This window comes from Panicum virgatum, chromosome 2K (assembly GCF_016808335.1).
Source record: "Panicum virgatum strain AP13 chromosome 2K, P.virgatum_v5, whole genome shotgun sequence".
In the NCBI taxonomy this organism is placed as follows: Eukaryota; Viridiplantae; Streptophyta; class Magnoliopsida; order Poales; family Poaceae; genus Panicum; species Panicum virgatum.
In genome coordinates, this window is record NC_053137.1 from 57,294,375 (window position 1) to 57,309,549 (window position 15,175).

General features: G+C 57.5%; 2 protein-coding genes across 2 annotated transcripts; both read right to left on the reverse strand.

Annotated features, from left to right (window-relative positions):
- Positions 1–203: 203 nt before the first annotated feature.
- On the reverse strand, positions 204–5,393 carry LOC120688803 (protein DETOXIFICATION 19-like). The gene is made up of 5 exons (XM_039971177.1): positions 4,799–5,393; positions 1,495–2,027; positions 1,294–1,380; positions 1,141–1,200; positions 204–1,007 (listed from the first exon to the last, which is right to left on the reverse strand). The coding sequence occupies exons 1-5, from the start codon at positions 5,345–5,347 to the stop codon at positions 521–523; spliced, it is 1,716 nt and encodes a 571-aa protein (XP_039827111.1). The 5' UTR covers positions 5,348–5,393; the 3' UTR covers positions 204–520.
- Positions 5,394–11,957: 6,564 nt separating this feature from the next.
- LOC120688811 (anthocyanidin 3-O-glucosyltransferase 2-like) lies at positions 11,958–13,899 on the reverse strand. The gene has a single exon (XM_039971185.1). It carries the CDS (start codon positions 13,699–13,701, stop codon positions 12,259–12,261), a length of 1,443 nt encoding a protein of 480 aa, XP_039827119.1. The 5' UTR covers positions 13,702–13,899; the 3' UTR covers positions 11,958–12,258.
- Between the last annotated feature and the right edge of the window lie 1,276 nt (positions 13,900–15,175).

Genomic DNA, 15,175 nt, shown 5'->3' on the forward strand with positions numbered 1-15,175 from the left:
TTTTAAAAAAAACTAGTTGCAATTGCAACGACTTGAGCAAATCCGACATGCACGTTCTCTTGGACTTCTGATACGCTACTAGACAATGAAGATCCATTCGTAATAGTCCCACAAACGTGTGCCCCAGATGTTCGGTGAAGACGCACTGGCTGCCGAGCCAGCAACCGAGCCATACTGGAGAGAATGAGTCCAAGTCCACGTCATGTTCAAAGCGACTGATTTATACAGGCCAACCTCCGGTTTGGTCCGGTCCCGAACGGATTTTGTTTGTTTGCATGCACATATATAGGTTCGTGTCAAATCCTGATGATAATCTCCACTCTCCAGAACCTCCTACAAAACCCCCCTAAAGTACATGCCGTCGCCACCAAAAAAAAAGCTCGCTAGTGTGCTTTCGATGCACAACTGCTCGTCCATTTTCGGCATTAGCACTAGTACAGTAGTGGTAGTAACTTTTTTTTGAAAGTAGTAGTGGTAGTAACTAGTAAGCCGTGAGCAAGTAAGTAATACGGGTGTCTTGCTAGGCGACGTAGTTGGCCTTCTGCTCCCGCATGGCGTCGGCGAGGTCGGACCACCTGGTGCGCGCGGTGATGACGAGCAGGGCGGCGGCCTGGCACGCGAGCCCGCAGATGAGCCCCGCCCAGAGGCCCCTGGCGCGGAGGTCCAGCTTGAAGGCGAGGAGCACGGCCAGCGGCATGCCCACGAAGTAGAAGGCCACCAGGTTGGTGACCGCCGCCAGGTGCTGCCAGCCGCAGCCCCTGGCCACCCCGGACAGCACCCCCTGCGCCGAGTCCAGCACGATGGACACCGCCATCAGCGGCGCGATGGCCGCGAACTCCGACACGATGGTGGCGCTCCCGCTGAAGAGCCGCGCCCACTGGGTGTGCCCCAACGCCAGCAGCGCCACGAAGGAGACGGCCAGGAACACGGACAGCTTCAGCGTCACCGACACCGCGTTCTTCGCACGAGCCACGTTCCCGGCGCCGATCTCGTTCGACACCCGCGTGCTGCAACGAACACGCTATTGTTATTAATTGTTCAGGCAATGTGGTCATGAGGCCATGATCGATCGAATCGCACGCTGCACGGCGTTCTCGTCAGAAGAAACTGATCCATGGACGGTGCAAGTAGGTAACTAACGCACCTGCGGCGGCGCTGAACCCGAACGTGATCATGTACGCGATCGCCTCCGTGCTAGCGCTGCACACACAATGCATCGATCAGGTGGTCAGTTTGTTGCAAGATGAACCGCGGCACGCACGTATCTGAATCTGATCAAGACGAGAGGCATACCACATGGCGATCAGCGACGTGCTCACCGTCGAATTGGGGAGCAAGCCGGCGATGAGGACCAAGAGCTCGAACGCCCAGTACTCCAAGCTGCAGTCAGAAAGAGAAGCAGCGGCGTTACATACACAGGCACTGAGGCACATCGGGAGAACAATTGAGGAGGAAGACAGACAGCGACCGACTGACAGGCAGCCAGGCACTCACCAGACCATGACGGCGGACGGCGTGGCGAGCTTGACCGTCGGCAACACGTACTTGAACGCCTCGACGGAGAACCCCGTCCACGTCTCGGCGAAGGCCTTGGAGCGCGTCACGTAGGCGAGCAGCATGAGGCAGGAGACCCAGAACGTGGCGGACACGGCGGCGGAGGCCCCCGCGACGCCCAGCCCGAGCACGTTCACCAGCAGGTGCGCCAGCGCGACGTGGAGCGCGAAGGGCGCCACGGAGCAGGCCACGAGCGGCGCCACGACGGACTGCGTCTGCAGGTACCGGAGCAGGCACTGCAGGAAGGAGAAGGCGAAGAGGCCCGGGATCTGAAACCGGACGAAGGACGCCGCGGCGCTGGACACCTCCGGGTCCTGCCGGGGGAACACCAGCACGGGCTCCGTGAAGCACCACAGCGCGGAGACGGCGGCCGACATGACGAGCGACGACTGCAGGTACAGGCCCAGCATCCGGTACAGCCGCGCGCCGTACGCCTGCCCGCACAGCGTCTCCAGGGCGCCGCTCAGGCCCGTCTGCAGAAAATAGAGCACAGCAGCCCTGCATGGTTATTATAGCTTCCATGGAAAAGGAAAAAAATGATGCACCATCATCGTTTGATTTGAAAACATGTTCCGATCCTAAATGTGTAAGTTTTGATTCAGTTTGTGCACTGTCAAAAATACCAACACGGAGCCGTCACCAGAAACGTGGCCACGAGCCCACGGCCCCCACAAGCAGCAAATTTTTCTTATCAAAAAGAAAAAAAAAGAAAACAACGTCTGAAAAATCGTGCATGGTCCAAAACTCCGGATCGGAAAACATGCACGTTTGACTGCTTCTGCCATCAGGAACCATGAATGAAAGGGACACACCTCTTTAGTTTAAATGCAAAAAGATTCGAGGCGCCGTGTCAACGTCGCTATTCATGCTTTATTTTATTCTATTTGGCATCTCAAAGAAGACGAAGAAAAGGTTCAATGCATGCTAATGTATGCTATAGCCTCAAGTTTTTCTACCGTGCAATAATAATGCAGTCGGTGACTGTCGAGTCTGAATCTATCAACCGGTGCGGTTTTTCCTACGCCACAGCGATTTTCTAGCTAGGAACGTAAGGCTAAGGCCGGCCACTTGCTTGCCTTCCAAATTCCACGCAGCATGCGATGATGTTTGAAGGAGCCAGCACTGCGGGCACTGTGGAGGACTTCCGACTCTAATTCTCAAAAGAGTTTGTTTTAAGGATGAGGAGAGACTTCTAGTCATTTCTAATCCCCTTTAGTAATTAAGGTCCCGTTTGATACGGTTTTGCCAAAGCTTTGACTTCTACTGTAGTGCTATTATTGTAGCACGCGGAGGCAACGGCAGGAGTTGAGCCACGTTTTTTTGCATGGTTCTACTGACTTCTCTTTTCTAGTTTATTTTAGGCCGTAGAGAGAAACGGAGCTTCTTGCTACAAAGCTGCACAGTACCGCAACAGTACATACTATGCCAGGAGAAGCTGAAGCCGGTGAGGTCGCACCAGACATGCTCGAAGCTTCAGCAAAGTGTTGTGACAACGCTGACCAAGAAGCCCCGCCCAAGAAATTAAAGCCTGGTACTCGCTTGCCAACATCCGGTAATCTGATGATTTGCTGATCATTTATCAACTGATCATTTGCTGCCTGCTGAGTGCTGGCACTACTACCAGGTAACTACGGTTCTAGAAGTACAGTACGTCCAAGGACCTGAGTGGTCAAGTCCGGGATACGTACAGTATCGAGCTGATAGCGACATGCACGCTCGCTTCTCTCGGGACAACACACAACACGACGACGTGCCATAGGGGTGGTTAGGTGCTTTTAAATTTGACCTGATAATCTAAGGGTCGAATTCTAAAAAAATTCGAGCTCTAATTCTATATAATTTTAATTTAAAAATTTAAAAACTAAAATAGACCGTTAAGTAATCACTAAGGTCATCACCCATACGTGTACATGCAGGGCTCTCGGTGTGTGAGGCAGTCCTGAGTGCGGCGGGTGGACAACCCTGACCGGTACGGTTCGAGCGTGCACCGTAGCCAGAGGTTAGTTTTCCACACACAAGAAGACCGAGCTTCTGGGCTCTGTGACCTGGTCGGCCGGGTTCACAGTCACTACAGACGAGTTTCACCCACCCGACCCGAGGATATGGTTTTCCTGGGATGTGACGCGGGCATGTCCGGACGACGACTTCCGAGCTATCAACAACCGCGATCGCTCCACCTCTACCGAGACCGCGATCGACCGCCCCGACCGTTTCCTCCGATGCGACGGTGGCCAACGGGTGGCCGCGGAGGGGAAGGAGGAAGGCGGCGGAGCGAGACCTCTTCTTGCGTCGCGGCGCGGCCACGGGAACCGACCGGTCGAAGCGGCGCGCGCACCTCTCGGTCGGGGCGTTTTCTCTGGCTGGCAAGCCGGCGGCCGCGCGCAGCCCGCACGCAGGGCGGATCCGATCGTCGGTTCAACTAGCGGCTGAGAAAAGAAGCCGGCCACGGAGGACTAGCTATAGCGTGGCGTGGCGTGGCGTGGCGTGGCGTGGCGTGCGGCGCGAGGCAGGCGGCGGCGGAGCTTGCTGGGCCTGGCATGCGTCATCTGCTTTCTCGTGGATGGGATGAAATGGCCGCCAATAAAATCGATGGCGTGGCGCACTGCGCGCGCTGCCTCTGCCTGCCTGCATTCATTCGCCAACCGTTTTGCTGTCCTCTCCCTGAAAAGAGCACGACTATATGCAGCCTCCAGCAATTCGCAGCACGTAGTAGTAAGTGTGCTCCTACTCTCTTTGAATATTGGTGCCATATATACACGCAACTTACCTAAATGACACTTGCTACCATCGGAATGTCCCAGCTGTTATTGGGCCTCCATTTTTTTCTATCTAAGAAAACAAAGTGATGGCCGCACCGCACCCCGTAAATGTCAACGAGGCACCGCGCACGGGCGTTGAATCCAGGGGCCGTGCGCGAAGACAGATTCGCAGCACCGGTAGGGATCGAGGAGCCCGTGCGCCGGTCATGACGCCGCTGCCGTGGACTGACATCGATCGATCGCTTACGCCGTGGGCCTAGGCCAGCATCAGGGCGCGGCGTACGTGTAACTGTGTAAGCACGCGAAGGAGCGCGCAGAGGAGGAAGAACAAGCAAGTCCGCGCGGGGCGGCTGCGCTGTGTCTGTGTGCGCGCGCGCGCTCGCCGGCGACGACCGGATCTGAGCATCTAGCGGCGGCGGCGACAGGTGAAAACGGATCGGACTAACATGCATGCTAGTTGGATGGGGGACGCGGTGAGCACGTACCACGAAGGCGTACCCGGTGACGGTGGCCCAGGAGTTGCCGAGCGTAGCGCCGGCGAGGTGGACGTCGCCGAGGTGGCCCGAGAACATCACCGACACCAGCGGGATGCCGTAGTAGGCCATGCTGGTCAGCACCATCGGCACCGCGAACCGCAGCTGCGCGCGCGCCTCCTCCGTGTCCACCACGCGCCCCAGCCACGACGGCGCCCGCGAGGGCTCCCCGCCGCCGTCGCCGCCGAGCAGCGGGTCCGAAGACATTCTGCCGTCGTCGGACGGCCCACCGGAGGATCCTGCCAGCTGCGGAGCGTCGCTGGAGCCCGCGGCGAGCAAGGGATGATGGCCCGCGGCGAGCAAGGGATGATGGCCCGCGGCGAGCCTCCTCCCCGCTACTGCTGCTGCTGGCCGGCGCGCGATCAGCGAGCGCGGCGCGGTGCTGCTTATAACGCGCGCGCGGCCTCGGCCGCGATGTGAAGCTGCCGCGCCCGCGCCCCCTCTCTGGCTGAGGCGCCCGCGGGGGGCTGTGTGGAAATGGGGCTGAGATGTTACGAGCATGGTGTGGACTAGGAGGAGAAAATTGACTAATCTATGGGGGGCAATATCTTATTCCCAGTACTTGCAGCACCATACATTTATTACTTGCAATAAAGATATTAAAGTCAGGAATTCAGGATCGACACCGTGCTTGTGTGCAATTAAGCCGGCCTTTCGCTGGCATCGTCCGGGCCTCCCATGTGCCGCAGCGGCGCCTCGCCCCGGCAGGCACTCATCAGGCCTCCATCCTCGTCTCTTACTGTCTGCACGACCGCACGTCTTGCTCAAGTTCCATCTTACCCTTGTAGCCATGTAGGAAATAAACCCAGCTCGTGGGTGTGCGTGTGTTGTGTGCGGCATCGCATGAGTGCGTGGAGCCGTCGGGTGCGTGGCGTGTCGTGTGTGCGCGTGCGGGCCTCGCGGCGTGTGCGTGCGCGCGCAGGAACGGCGTGATCGAGCGTCGATCACGTAGGAGCGATCTTCGGTGCGAGCGTGGGAGGCGATCCGCGTTAGGCGTGCGGACGTGGAAGGCCGTTGCAGCGGGCGCATTGGGCGCAACAACTCCGGCCACGGAGCGAGCGCGTTGGAGCGCGTCGTGCACACCGTGGCGAGGCGGGCGGCTCGTGCCGAAGTTCTAGGCTAGTGAGTGGGTCGTGGGTGCATCCCTGGGCTATAAAGCCCCGTTGTACTCCAGTGATGAAGCTTGCGAGTTGAATTGGAGAGCGGCGTACGTCGCCGTGCGTTTGAGCGCAAAAATTCTCTCGCGGCACTGTTCATCTTCCTCCTCCCGCCGTCCAAAATTCTCCGCGAGCGTTAGTGAATTCGCGACTCTAGCGGCTTGGTGAGTACGAGGGTGAGGAGGTGCGTCGGTTCCGCGCCAATTCCGGGGCGGAGCATCGCCGGAGGTGAGACTTCACCTTCGACCCCCTTGGCGGTGCTCTGTTTTTCGGCGTTCTCGCCGCGATCGGTGTCGGGCGGTGCGCCAACATTTGGTACCAGAGCCAGTTGATTCCAGGGGGCAATGTCGTCCTCACCACGGCGCTCGGTGACGCCACCTCGTCAACGATCGCGTGGCCGTACTCCACCGAGGAGGCCACGGACGCGCGAGGTCACTGTCGAGCACGTCGTGGCGCGAATTGCGACATCGGGCTCCGTCAACTACCCAGTGCTGACGCCGTCGAGCTACACCTCGTGGGCTATCAAGATGGAGGCAATTCTCGACGCGCAGGGCCTCTAGGAGGTCGTGTCTCCGTCGAGCGACGCCGTGGAGGACGCGCGGAAGAGCAAGACGGCGCGGGCACATCTACTGCATGCACTGCCAGAGGATATCTTGATGCAGGTGTCGAAGAAGCCAACGGCGGCGGGGTGTGGGAGGCGCTCAAGACGCGGTTCGTCGGCGCGGACCGGGTGCGGATGGCGCGCCTCGCCACGCTCAAGGGGGAGCTCGACTCCCTGATCATGGCGGACGGTGACGGGCTCGACGAGTACGCCGGGAAGATCAGCGCGATGGCTGCAAGGTTTGCTAGCCTCGGGTCCACACTTGACGACGCGGCGATGGTGAAGAAGCTGCTCGACACCGTGCCCGACCGGCTGTACTCGGCGGTCGCCGGCATGGAGCAGTTCTGCGACGTGGCAGCCATGCCGTTCGAGGAGGCGCTCGGGCGGTTGAAGGCGTTTGACGAGCGGTTACGGCGGCCCACTCAGCTCTCCAGTGGACAGGGCACGTCAGGCGACCTAGGCGACGGCGAGCGGCTCCTGCTCACGGAGAGGAGTGGAGTGCGCGGTGCAAGGCGAAGTCGGGCATTGGCAAGTGCTTCAATTGCGGTGTCCGTGGGCATTTCGCCCATGATTGACGCAAGCCAAAGAAGGAGGTCGTCATGGCGGCCACGGCAGAGGTCAACGATGAGCCGGCGTTGCTCTGAAGATCCGGCGTTGGCGGTGCTGGGTTTAGGGGGAGAAATGTAGGAAATAAACCCAGCTCGTGTGTGTGCGCGGCTGGGCGTGTGCGTGTGTTGTGTGCGGCATCGCATGAGTGCGTGGAGCCGTCGGGTGCGTGGCGTGTGCGTGTGCGGGTAGGAACGGCGTGATCGAGCGCCGATCACGTAGGAGCGATCGTCGGTGCGATCGTGGGAGGCAATCCGCGTTAGGCGCGCGGACGTGGAAGGCCGTTGCAGCGGGCGCATTGGGCGCAACATCTCCGGCCACGGCGCGAGCGCGTTGGAGCGCGTCGTGCACACCATGGCGAGGCGGGCGGCTCGTGCCGAAGTTCTAGGCTTGTGAGTGGGTCGTGGGTGCGTCCCTGGGGCTATAAAGCCCCGTTGTACTCCAGTGATGAAGCTTGCGAGTTGAATTGGAGTGCGGCGTACGTCGCAGTGCGTTTGAGCGCAAAAATTCTCTCGCGGCACTGTTCATCTTCCTCCTCCCGCCATCCAAAATTCTCCGCGAGCGTTAGTGAATTCGCGAGTCTAGCGGCTTGGTGAGTACGAGGGTGAGGAGGTGCGTCGGTTCCGCGCCAATTCCGGGGCGGAGCATCGCCGGAGGTGAGACTTCACCGTCGACCCCCTTGGCGGTGCTCTGTTTTTCGGCGTTCTCGCCACGATCGGTGTCGGGCGGTGCGCCAACAACCCTCAGGGAGAAGACGCTTCATGTTCTCATTCAGAGGTTGTGAGTTGTGACTGATGCGTTCTGGCTTGCGATGAGGAACCTTTCACGTATCTATGACACTGATTGATCGATCAATGCCACGCTAACAACGTGAGAATTTGGTTTTGATATATAGTTGCGAGTCTAACTGTGCAAGTCCACATTAGTTGATAAGCTGAATTAGTGGCCACCTTTAAATGTATTTGCCCTTCATCGTTTTCCCACTTTTCTTTTAATTTTCAAGGGACAATATAAATACGACCCACTCCGGTGAGAACGTATTAGTACCTTGTAAACTTGTTTGTCCTGTTTAATCATATGGTTTGCCTCCGGCAACGTATCATTGCAAAGTGTATCAAGTTTGGCCGATGATTTCGTCAAAAATAAATGGAAGCACGAGAAGGAAAGTGCTAGGAAATGATTTTTAGGCGACAAGTTGGGACGGTGTCGGCTTTACCACGAAGACGTAGTAGCCGGCGATGGACGGAGGCCCAGGAGTTGCCGAGCGTCGCGCCGGCGAGGCGGACATCGTCGATCGCCGAGCGAGGTGGTCCGCGAACGCCACCGCGAGGCACCAGCCGGACGCCGTAGTGGGGCGAATGCTGGCCAGCGCCATCGGCATCGTGAGCCGGCGAGCCGCAGGCCGCAGCTGCGCGCGCGCCTCCCCCTCCGTGTCCATCACGCAGGACGCAGGACGCAGCCCAGCTCCCCTGCCACAGCGGCCGTGAGGTTTTCCGCGCGCCACTGCCGGGCTCGCTGCCGCCGACCGGCCGCGGCCAGCTCGCCCTTGTTGTCATCACCGAGCATCGCAGGCTCGCAGCGGAAGACGTGTCAGTACCTAGTATTCCGCCGTCAAACCATCCGGATTCCGGAGGAGCCGCCGGCTGTGGCGAAGCGGAACTCGCCGTCTCCCCCTCGGTCGGTGGTACTGGTTTGGATTTGGGTAAAGATAGAGACAGAGCCTGAGAGAGGTTAGACTATCCGCACTCGTCGTACTCTAAATTCGCTCTCTAAACGAAATATTTCATTTTGGTCATCGAAACTAGCAAGGTGTCCCGCGCTAATAGCATATGTATCTAGAAGTGATACGCGATCAGGTAGCAACACCAGATGGAATTTATATTGCACCATGGAGCGCTATATAAGTAGAACTCTAAACCTGATTTGATATTTCCAAACTGAACTATTATTTGATATTCCCAAACTGAATTATTCTTTTCTAAAGGATTCTATTTTATTTTTACCATCTCCTTATTATTATTTTTGAAACTACCATCTCCTTATTCTATTGTGAGGGATGCATATGATTTGTAATGAATCAATACCAAACTTACAATTTAGACACACAAAATCAATGGTACACATTAATTCTATTATAAGTATAGACCGTTAGATCTTTATAAAATTAAATGATGTGCACTCTTCTCTTTTTCTTTAATCAATATATGATAATTTTATAGACCATTAGATCTCCATAAAAATTCAACTTTATGTATTATTCTAAGTTGGCCCGCGCATTTGCGCGGCTTGATTATATTGCTTACCCCATAACAGTGCCACGAACACCTCAAGTTCTCATTAGAAAGACCTCTCTTGTTGACCTTGTTTTGTTCATTTGCCTAAATTCTCCCATTAGTTTCCGCATTACAATAAGATAGTATATCATCACAAAGTTGTTTTAAGAAAACAAAGTTGATTATACCCTTTGCTCTACAATCAAATGTGGTGATACTATTGAACTCCATTGCATTGGTCAAACCATAGAAGTCCTAATAATCCATTTGATTTCCATCACAATAGTAACATTCAAAAATGACATTGAGCTTGCGAAAGTCGCGTTGCCATCCATATGCAGCTATAGCATCTCACCTTTTATCATCCTGCCACGAAGCTCGTCAGCATTTTTTTTTCGAATATTCGGAATCCCTCTCTTGCTAGGGCAAATATTCGAGCCCAAAATCACATAAACATGACGTTGAGCTTGCTAAAGTCGTCGTTGCCATCCATATGCCGCTATGGCATCTCCATATGATGCTGCACCACAATCCCCTTTGTACTCACCTTTTATCATCCTGCCACGAAGCTCATCAGCATTGTTTGTCGAATATTCGGAATCCCTCTCTTGCTAGGTAGTGTCCATCTCTTTTATCAATATTCTACTTACATCATCTTCTTGATATAATCCGTGGAAAACAGTGTTTGATAGTAACTTCAACTTTCCTGATAACTACTGTCCAATACTTGCGCATAGTCATGTTGATCGTCATTGTCGTTGTTGTCTGGCCTTTCATTGCAATCTGTATCACATATCAATCTTTGATTATGTCTGTTTCCTTTATTTGCTTGCTAGTGTGCTACTGGCTTACTTCCATGCATGTCCATCTCTTCCCTCTGCTGTCAACAATTGTTGCTCGCTACCCTCTATCTTGAACTGAATTGATGCTAGGCATGGCTTCCCATCGTCAACTCTTTGCTATAGTTTTTGTCAACTCTTTGATGCTCCCTACACCATCATTGGAATCAACCAAATTTGTTGGTCACCAGGAAGCGACTGTATGTCCCAATTTTGCACTGTGACTCTTCCGTCTCCTTGGGTATTGCAAAAAAAAAAAAAAACTCTTCCGTCGTGGGCGGTGCTCGGCGCGGCCCCAGGCGACGCCGCGGGCGGAGCTCGCCACGGCCCCCGCTCGCCGGCGCGGCCCCGACTCCCTCCGCTCGTGCCGGCAACGGCGGCGTGGCGAGCAGGGACGGGCGGGCGCTCGCGGCGGCCGCGGCCTCGGCTCCCTCGGCTACCAGGCGGAGGTGGCCCCCCCGGCGAGGCGGGCGTAGCAGCCGGCCATGGCGTCGCCGCTCAAGGGCGGCGGTGCGCAGACAAGGGCGGCGGGCGGCGGCGCGCAAGGCCTCCGGCGGGCTGGCGCGTGTGCTCCTCTGCCCTTGCGCCCAGCTCCGGCCCCGAGCGCCCACCGTCGTCCTCGCGCGCGGGCGCGGCCCCGCCGCCCTGCTCCGGCCACGCCGCGCGGCACGGCTGCGGCCCGCCTCCGAGCTCCTTTCCTTCCCCCCTCTCCCTCCGGGTCCATGGCCACCATCTCCTCCCCACTGCGCACCAGCGCGGGCCCGGCACCGCGTTAGCCGATGCAGTCGCTCTGCACCTGCTCTGCACCTGCGCTGGAAGTAGCGCGCGGAGTCCGACTCTGGACTTTACCGAGTGGGATACCGCACCCCGCTGCAGCGCATTTTTGCGCTAAAGCCAACTGCATGCGGGTGGCGTTCGTTTTACCGCACCCCAGTGCGGACAGCCTTAGGGCCCATGGCCCACCATCTTAGTATTTGACATTTCAAAATATAAGACTCGGGAGTGGTAGAACGGGCCATGCCAATGCCATGGACTGAGCTGGAGACATACCTAAACAGATGGGCACTAGACCGGGCTGATTCTGACCCCAGGGCACCGGCACCTGATCAATCTTCACCCCCAATATGGCATGGCAATATTCCTCGCCGTCGGCGGCGGCGTGTTCTGATAGCCGCGGCAGAGGCAAAGGTGCCTTTAGCAAGCTATATACATAACTTCAGTTTGCTAAACTGGATTTCCCTAAATGAATTCACAAAGTAAAAAAATCTAAATACTGATATACTGCTTATCAAAGAGCTAATAACTTTTAGACAATACTATCACTTCTGGATCTTCTTTTCTTGTGCAAAATTATCATTTCTAGATCTTGAGCTCTACATGATCTAAAGTCCCCTGAAGCAAGCAACTCTAGCTGTGCCCCCCATTTATGGGTCAGTTTGTTTGGTGCCTTTCAATTTACCAAAAAAGGTATTTCATCTCCAGCACTGCGCCAAAGGCCTTTGCTGCAGCCCATTTCACCACCAAAAAAGACACACCCTCACAAAACTTGCCTCTTCTCCAAAGTGAGTTGCAAATGATAGAGGCTCAGCGCAGGTCGCAGGAGTTGCTTGAGCAAAGGATGCCGTGGAGATGGAGTGGGAAACAAGATATATATAGATAGCGACGGAATCACTGGATGAAGATGCCACCGAGCAGAACATCCATGATCAACACTGTCCACTATAGCTAGTATCAGATCAGACAACGCAACACACCCAACACCATACTTTTTTTTTTGAAAGAAACCCAACACCCCACTTACTAGGACCATAAGCTGCAGCTGCACGCCGTGAGTCTTGACGCTCACAAGCCCAGACAGCGAACGTCCCATTCACCACGAAGCGGACGCCGCCGATGGACGTGCGTGCTTGCCAACGTCCGGAACAAACAACCTAGCCTATGCGGTCGCTGTCCCCGCCCCCGCACCCTCGCGGATCGCCTCCCGCAGCCTCTCCAGCGCGGCGTGCGACGACCCGCCCTCCGCCACGGCCTTCCGGCACGCGGCCTTCATCTCCGCGGCCTTCTCCCGCGCCCTCCGCCCCTCCTCCGACCCACCACCCATCAGGCTCCGCACCGCCCGCTCCAGCTCCGCGGCCTCCACCAAGTTGTCCCGCTTCCTGTCCACCTGCAGCGGCACGGCCACGCCCATGCCGGCCACGAGCTCGAACGCGTTCAGGTGCTGCTCCGCGTACAGCGGCCACGGCGCCAGCGGGACGCCGTGCCACAGGCTCTCCAGCGTCGAGTTCCACCCGCAGTGCGTCACGAAGCCGCCCACGGCCGGGTGGGCGAGCACCGCCTTCTGCGGCGCCCACCGGGGCCACACCAGGCCCCTGCCCTCGGTCCGCTCCAGGAACCCCTCCGGAAGGAGCGCGTCCAGGTCGCCGTCCGACGGGTGCCGCGACCCGGCCGCGGGAGGGCCGCGCAGCGCCCACAGGAACCGGTGCCCGCTCCGCTCCAGCCCCGCGGCGACCTCGCGCGCCTTCGCGGCGTCGAACCACCCCAGGCTCCCGAAGCACAGGAAAACCACCGACGCTCGCGGCTGCGCGTCGAGCCACCGGACGCACGCCTCGTCGGACGCGCCACCGAGGTCCAGCACCGGGCCGATCGGGTACAGTGGCGGCGCCGGCCGTCGTCCCGGCACGCACCGGCCCTCGGCTATCGAGGCGAGGAGCCCCGGCTCGAGCTCGGCCGCCGTGTTGACGATGATACCGTCGGGGTCCATGAACCGCTTGCCGTGGTACACGAACCACGTGAAGTTGGGGCTGCTCTTGCGGCCCATGAATCCGGGGATGGAGCCCGCGGGCACGGGCGGCAGGCCCGGGACGTCCACCGTGCCCTCGTACTCCTCGAAGTCGGCGTCGACCTCCCGCTCCAGGGCCGGCAGCCGCAGCGTGAGCGCGAGCAGCCCGGCCGTGGAGGTGAAGTAGACGTACGCCGGCACGGCGAGCTCCCGCGCCACGTCGAGCACGGTGGTGGCGAAGAAGTCGATCACGAGCGCCGAGGCGCGGAGCTCCCGCGCCGCGGCCCTGACGTGCGGCTTGTAGAGCTCCAGGTACCGCGACTTGAACGCCTGCAGGTTGCCGCCGCAATCCGTCGGGGGCGCCTCGGCCGGGAGGTGGTGGAACCGGACGCCAATGCCGGACGCCTCGACGCGCCGGACGTGCGCGTCCACCTCCGTCGCGGACTCCGGCGTCGGCGGCCGCACGACGAGGACGGTCACCGTGAACTCGTGGGCGTGACTACGGCCGCCGTGGCCCAGCAGGCGCTTCCCGGCTTCGATGAGCGACATGAGGTGGCCGGAGCCGGGCTCAGGGAGGAGCAGCACGTTGAGGCTCGCCATTTCAACCTTCCTGCGCTAGCTAACTAACTATACGAGCTCTCCGACCCCAACAAGCGCGCGTAGTAGCTGGTTGTTCTCGAGTAGAGTAGCTGCAAGCTGTGCTTATATTGACCGCGCGCGGCGAGAGACGCCGCCGAGCAGTTGGGATTGGGACAGCTCTGTCCAGGTCCGGGGGGAATCAAAGATGAGGCATCCAATCCGGGGTGCGCAGCCGAATTGCATGCCAGGCTCTTTTGTTTATGTCAATATCCGGGAATGGTGTGAACGGCGGCGACTCCAGAATAAGAACACGAGGAACGCCGGCCGGTAGGGGCCCGAATAAGAAGAGAGCTGCCGCTGTGTCGCGCAGCCGTCGTGTACTCCGCTTCCAAGCTGGCATGGATCGGCCGGATAGCGCAGCGCCACCGTCCTGCGGTTCGGCGGCTCCTCCCCCGAGCGTCAGCGTGGCCACGTCCCGGCGGGCCGGCTTCCGTCACTCAGCCGCGACGAGCGCAGACGACACGTTAGGTGCGTGGCCAGAGTCCGGTGCCGGGCTCAGGGAGGGCGACGGCGACGACGTACGATGACGTAGCGACGTTCGCCATTGCCCCTTCTGCTATCGCGCCGTCGTGAGCACCGGAGCTAAACGAGCTACACGGACGACGACACTGTTGTATCCTACGACGTGTAGGGTTGCATGATTCCACCGGCGCGCGGGGCTGGCAGAATACGGAGGGCGCACGAACGGTCTGCCCTCTGTTCATTCACACGTGCTTCCCCCGTCGTGTAATATAATCCTGTAATATAAGGTATTCTAGCAATTTTAGAATAGATTAAAAGAGAGAATAAAAGAAATATGTGCCCTCCAAAAGCTCTTGGTTTGCCAGCTGTAATTAGAGTTGTTGCTAAAATTAAATAGCAAGGGAAGGAATAAAAAAGGTAAGCATGCAGCTAAGAGCCAAGAAGAATAATTAAACTATTTTCTTCAATACTTAACCAAAATTCCTGGAATACATTATATTCGAATATAAATTTTGAATCCTTCAATACCTTACATTCTTGAACGGAGGGAGGAGTAGCTAGCCAGACGGGCTATCTTAATTTGGTAGTAGCTTCGTTGCGCACGATAACACGGTCACAGGGGGAGGCCTCCTCGATCTTTCGTATAGTAGACTAGGAGCAGTGCAGGGCAGTAAGTACCTAGCGAGTCCGATCATTTGTTCCCATCCGACGACGACGCAACCGGCCGGGTGGAATTTCAGCCGGCCGCCCGGCCGGCGCCCAGTTCTTCAGCGCTTAGTCTCGTTCTGCTTGTGCGCTTTAGATTGGGAGGGAGGCATACACGCATGGTGGCTAGACAGATAATAGCTGAATTCCCCTTGATCACTGGCTTGTCACACTCAGCCTCGTTCTGCTTTGTGCGCTTTAGATTGGGAGGGAGGCAGACACGCATGGTGGCTAGACAGATAGTAGCTGAATTCCCCTTGATCACCGG

Bases quoted from the DNA above. Each gene is read 5' to 3' on its own strand.
- LOC120688803 (XM_039971177.1), bottom strand. From the start codon at position 5,347: ATGCTCGTAACATCTCAGCCCCATTTCCACACAGCCCCCCGCGGGCGC. The intron at 1,381-1,494 runs GTGAGTGCCTGG...TTCTGACTGCAG, and splicing joins CCGTCCGCCGTCATGGTCTG to CTTGGAGTACTGGGCGTTCG. The intron at 1,201-1,293 runs GTATGCCTCTCG...TTGTGTGTGCAG, and splicing joins ACGTCGCTGATCGCCATGTG to CGCTAGCACGGAGGCGATCG.
- LOC120688811 (XM_039971185.1), bottom strand. From the start codon at position 13,701: ATGGCGAGCCTCAACGTGCTGCTCCTCCCTGAGCCCGGCTCCGGCCAC.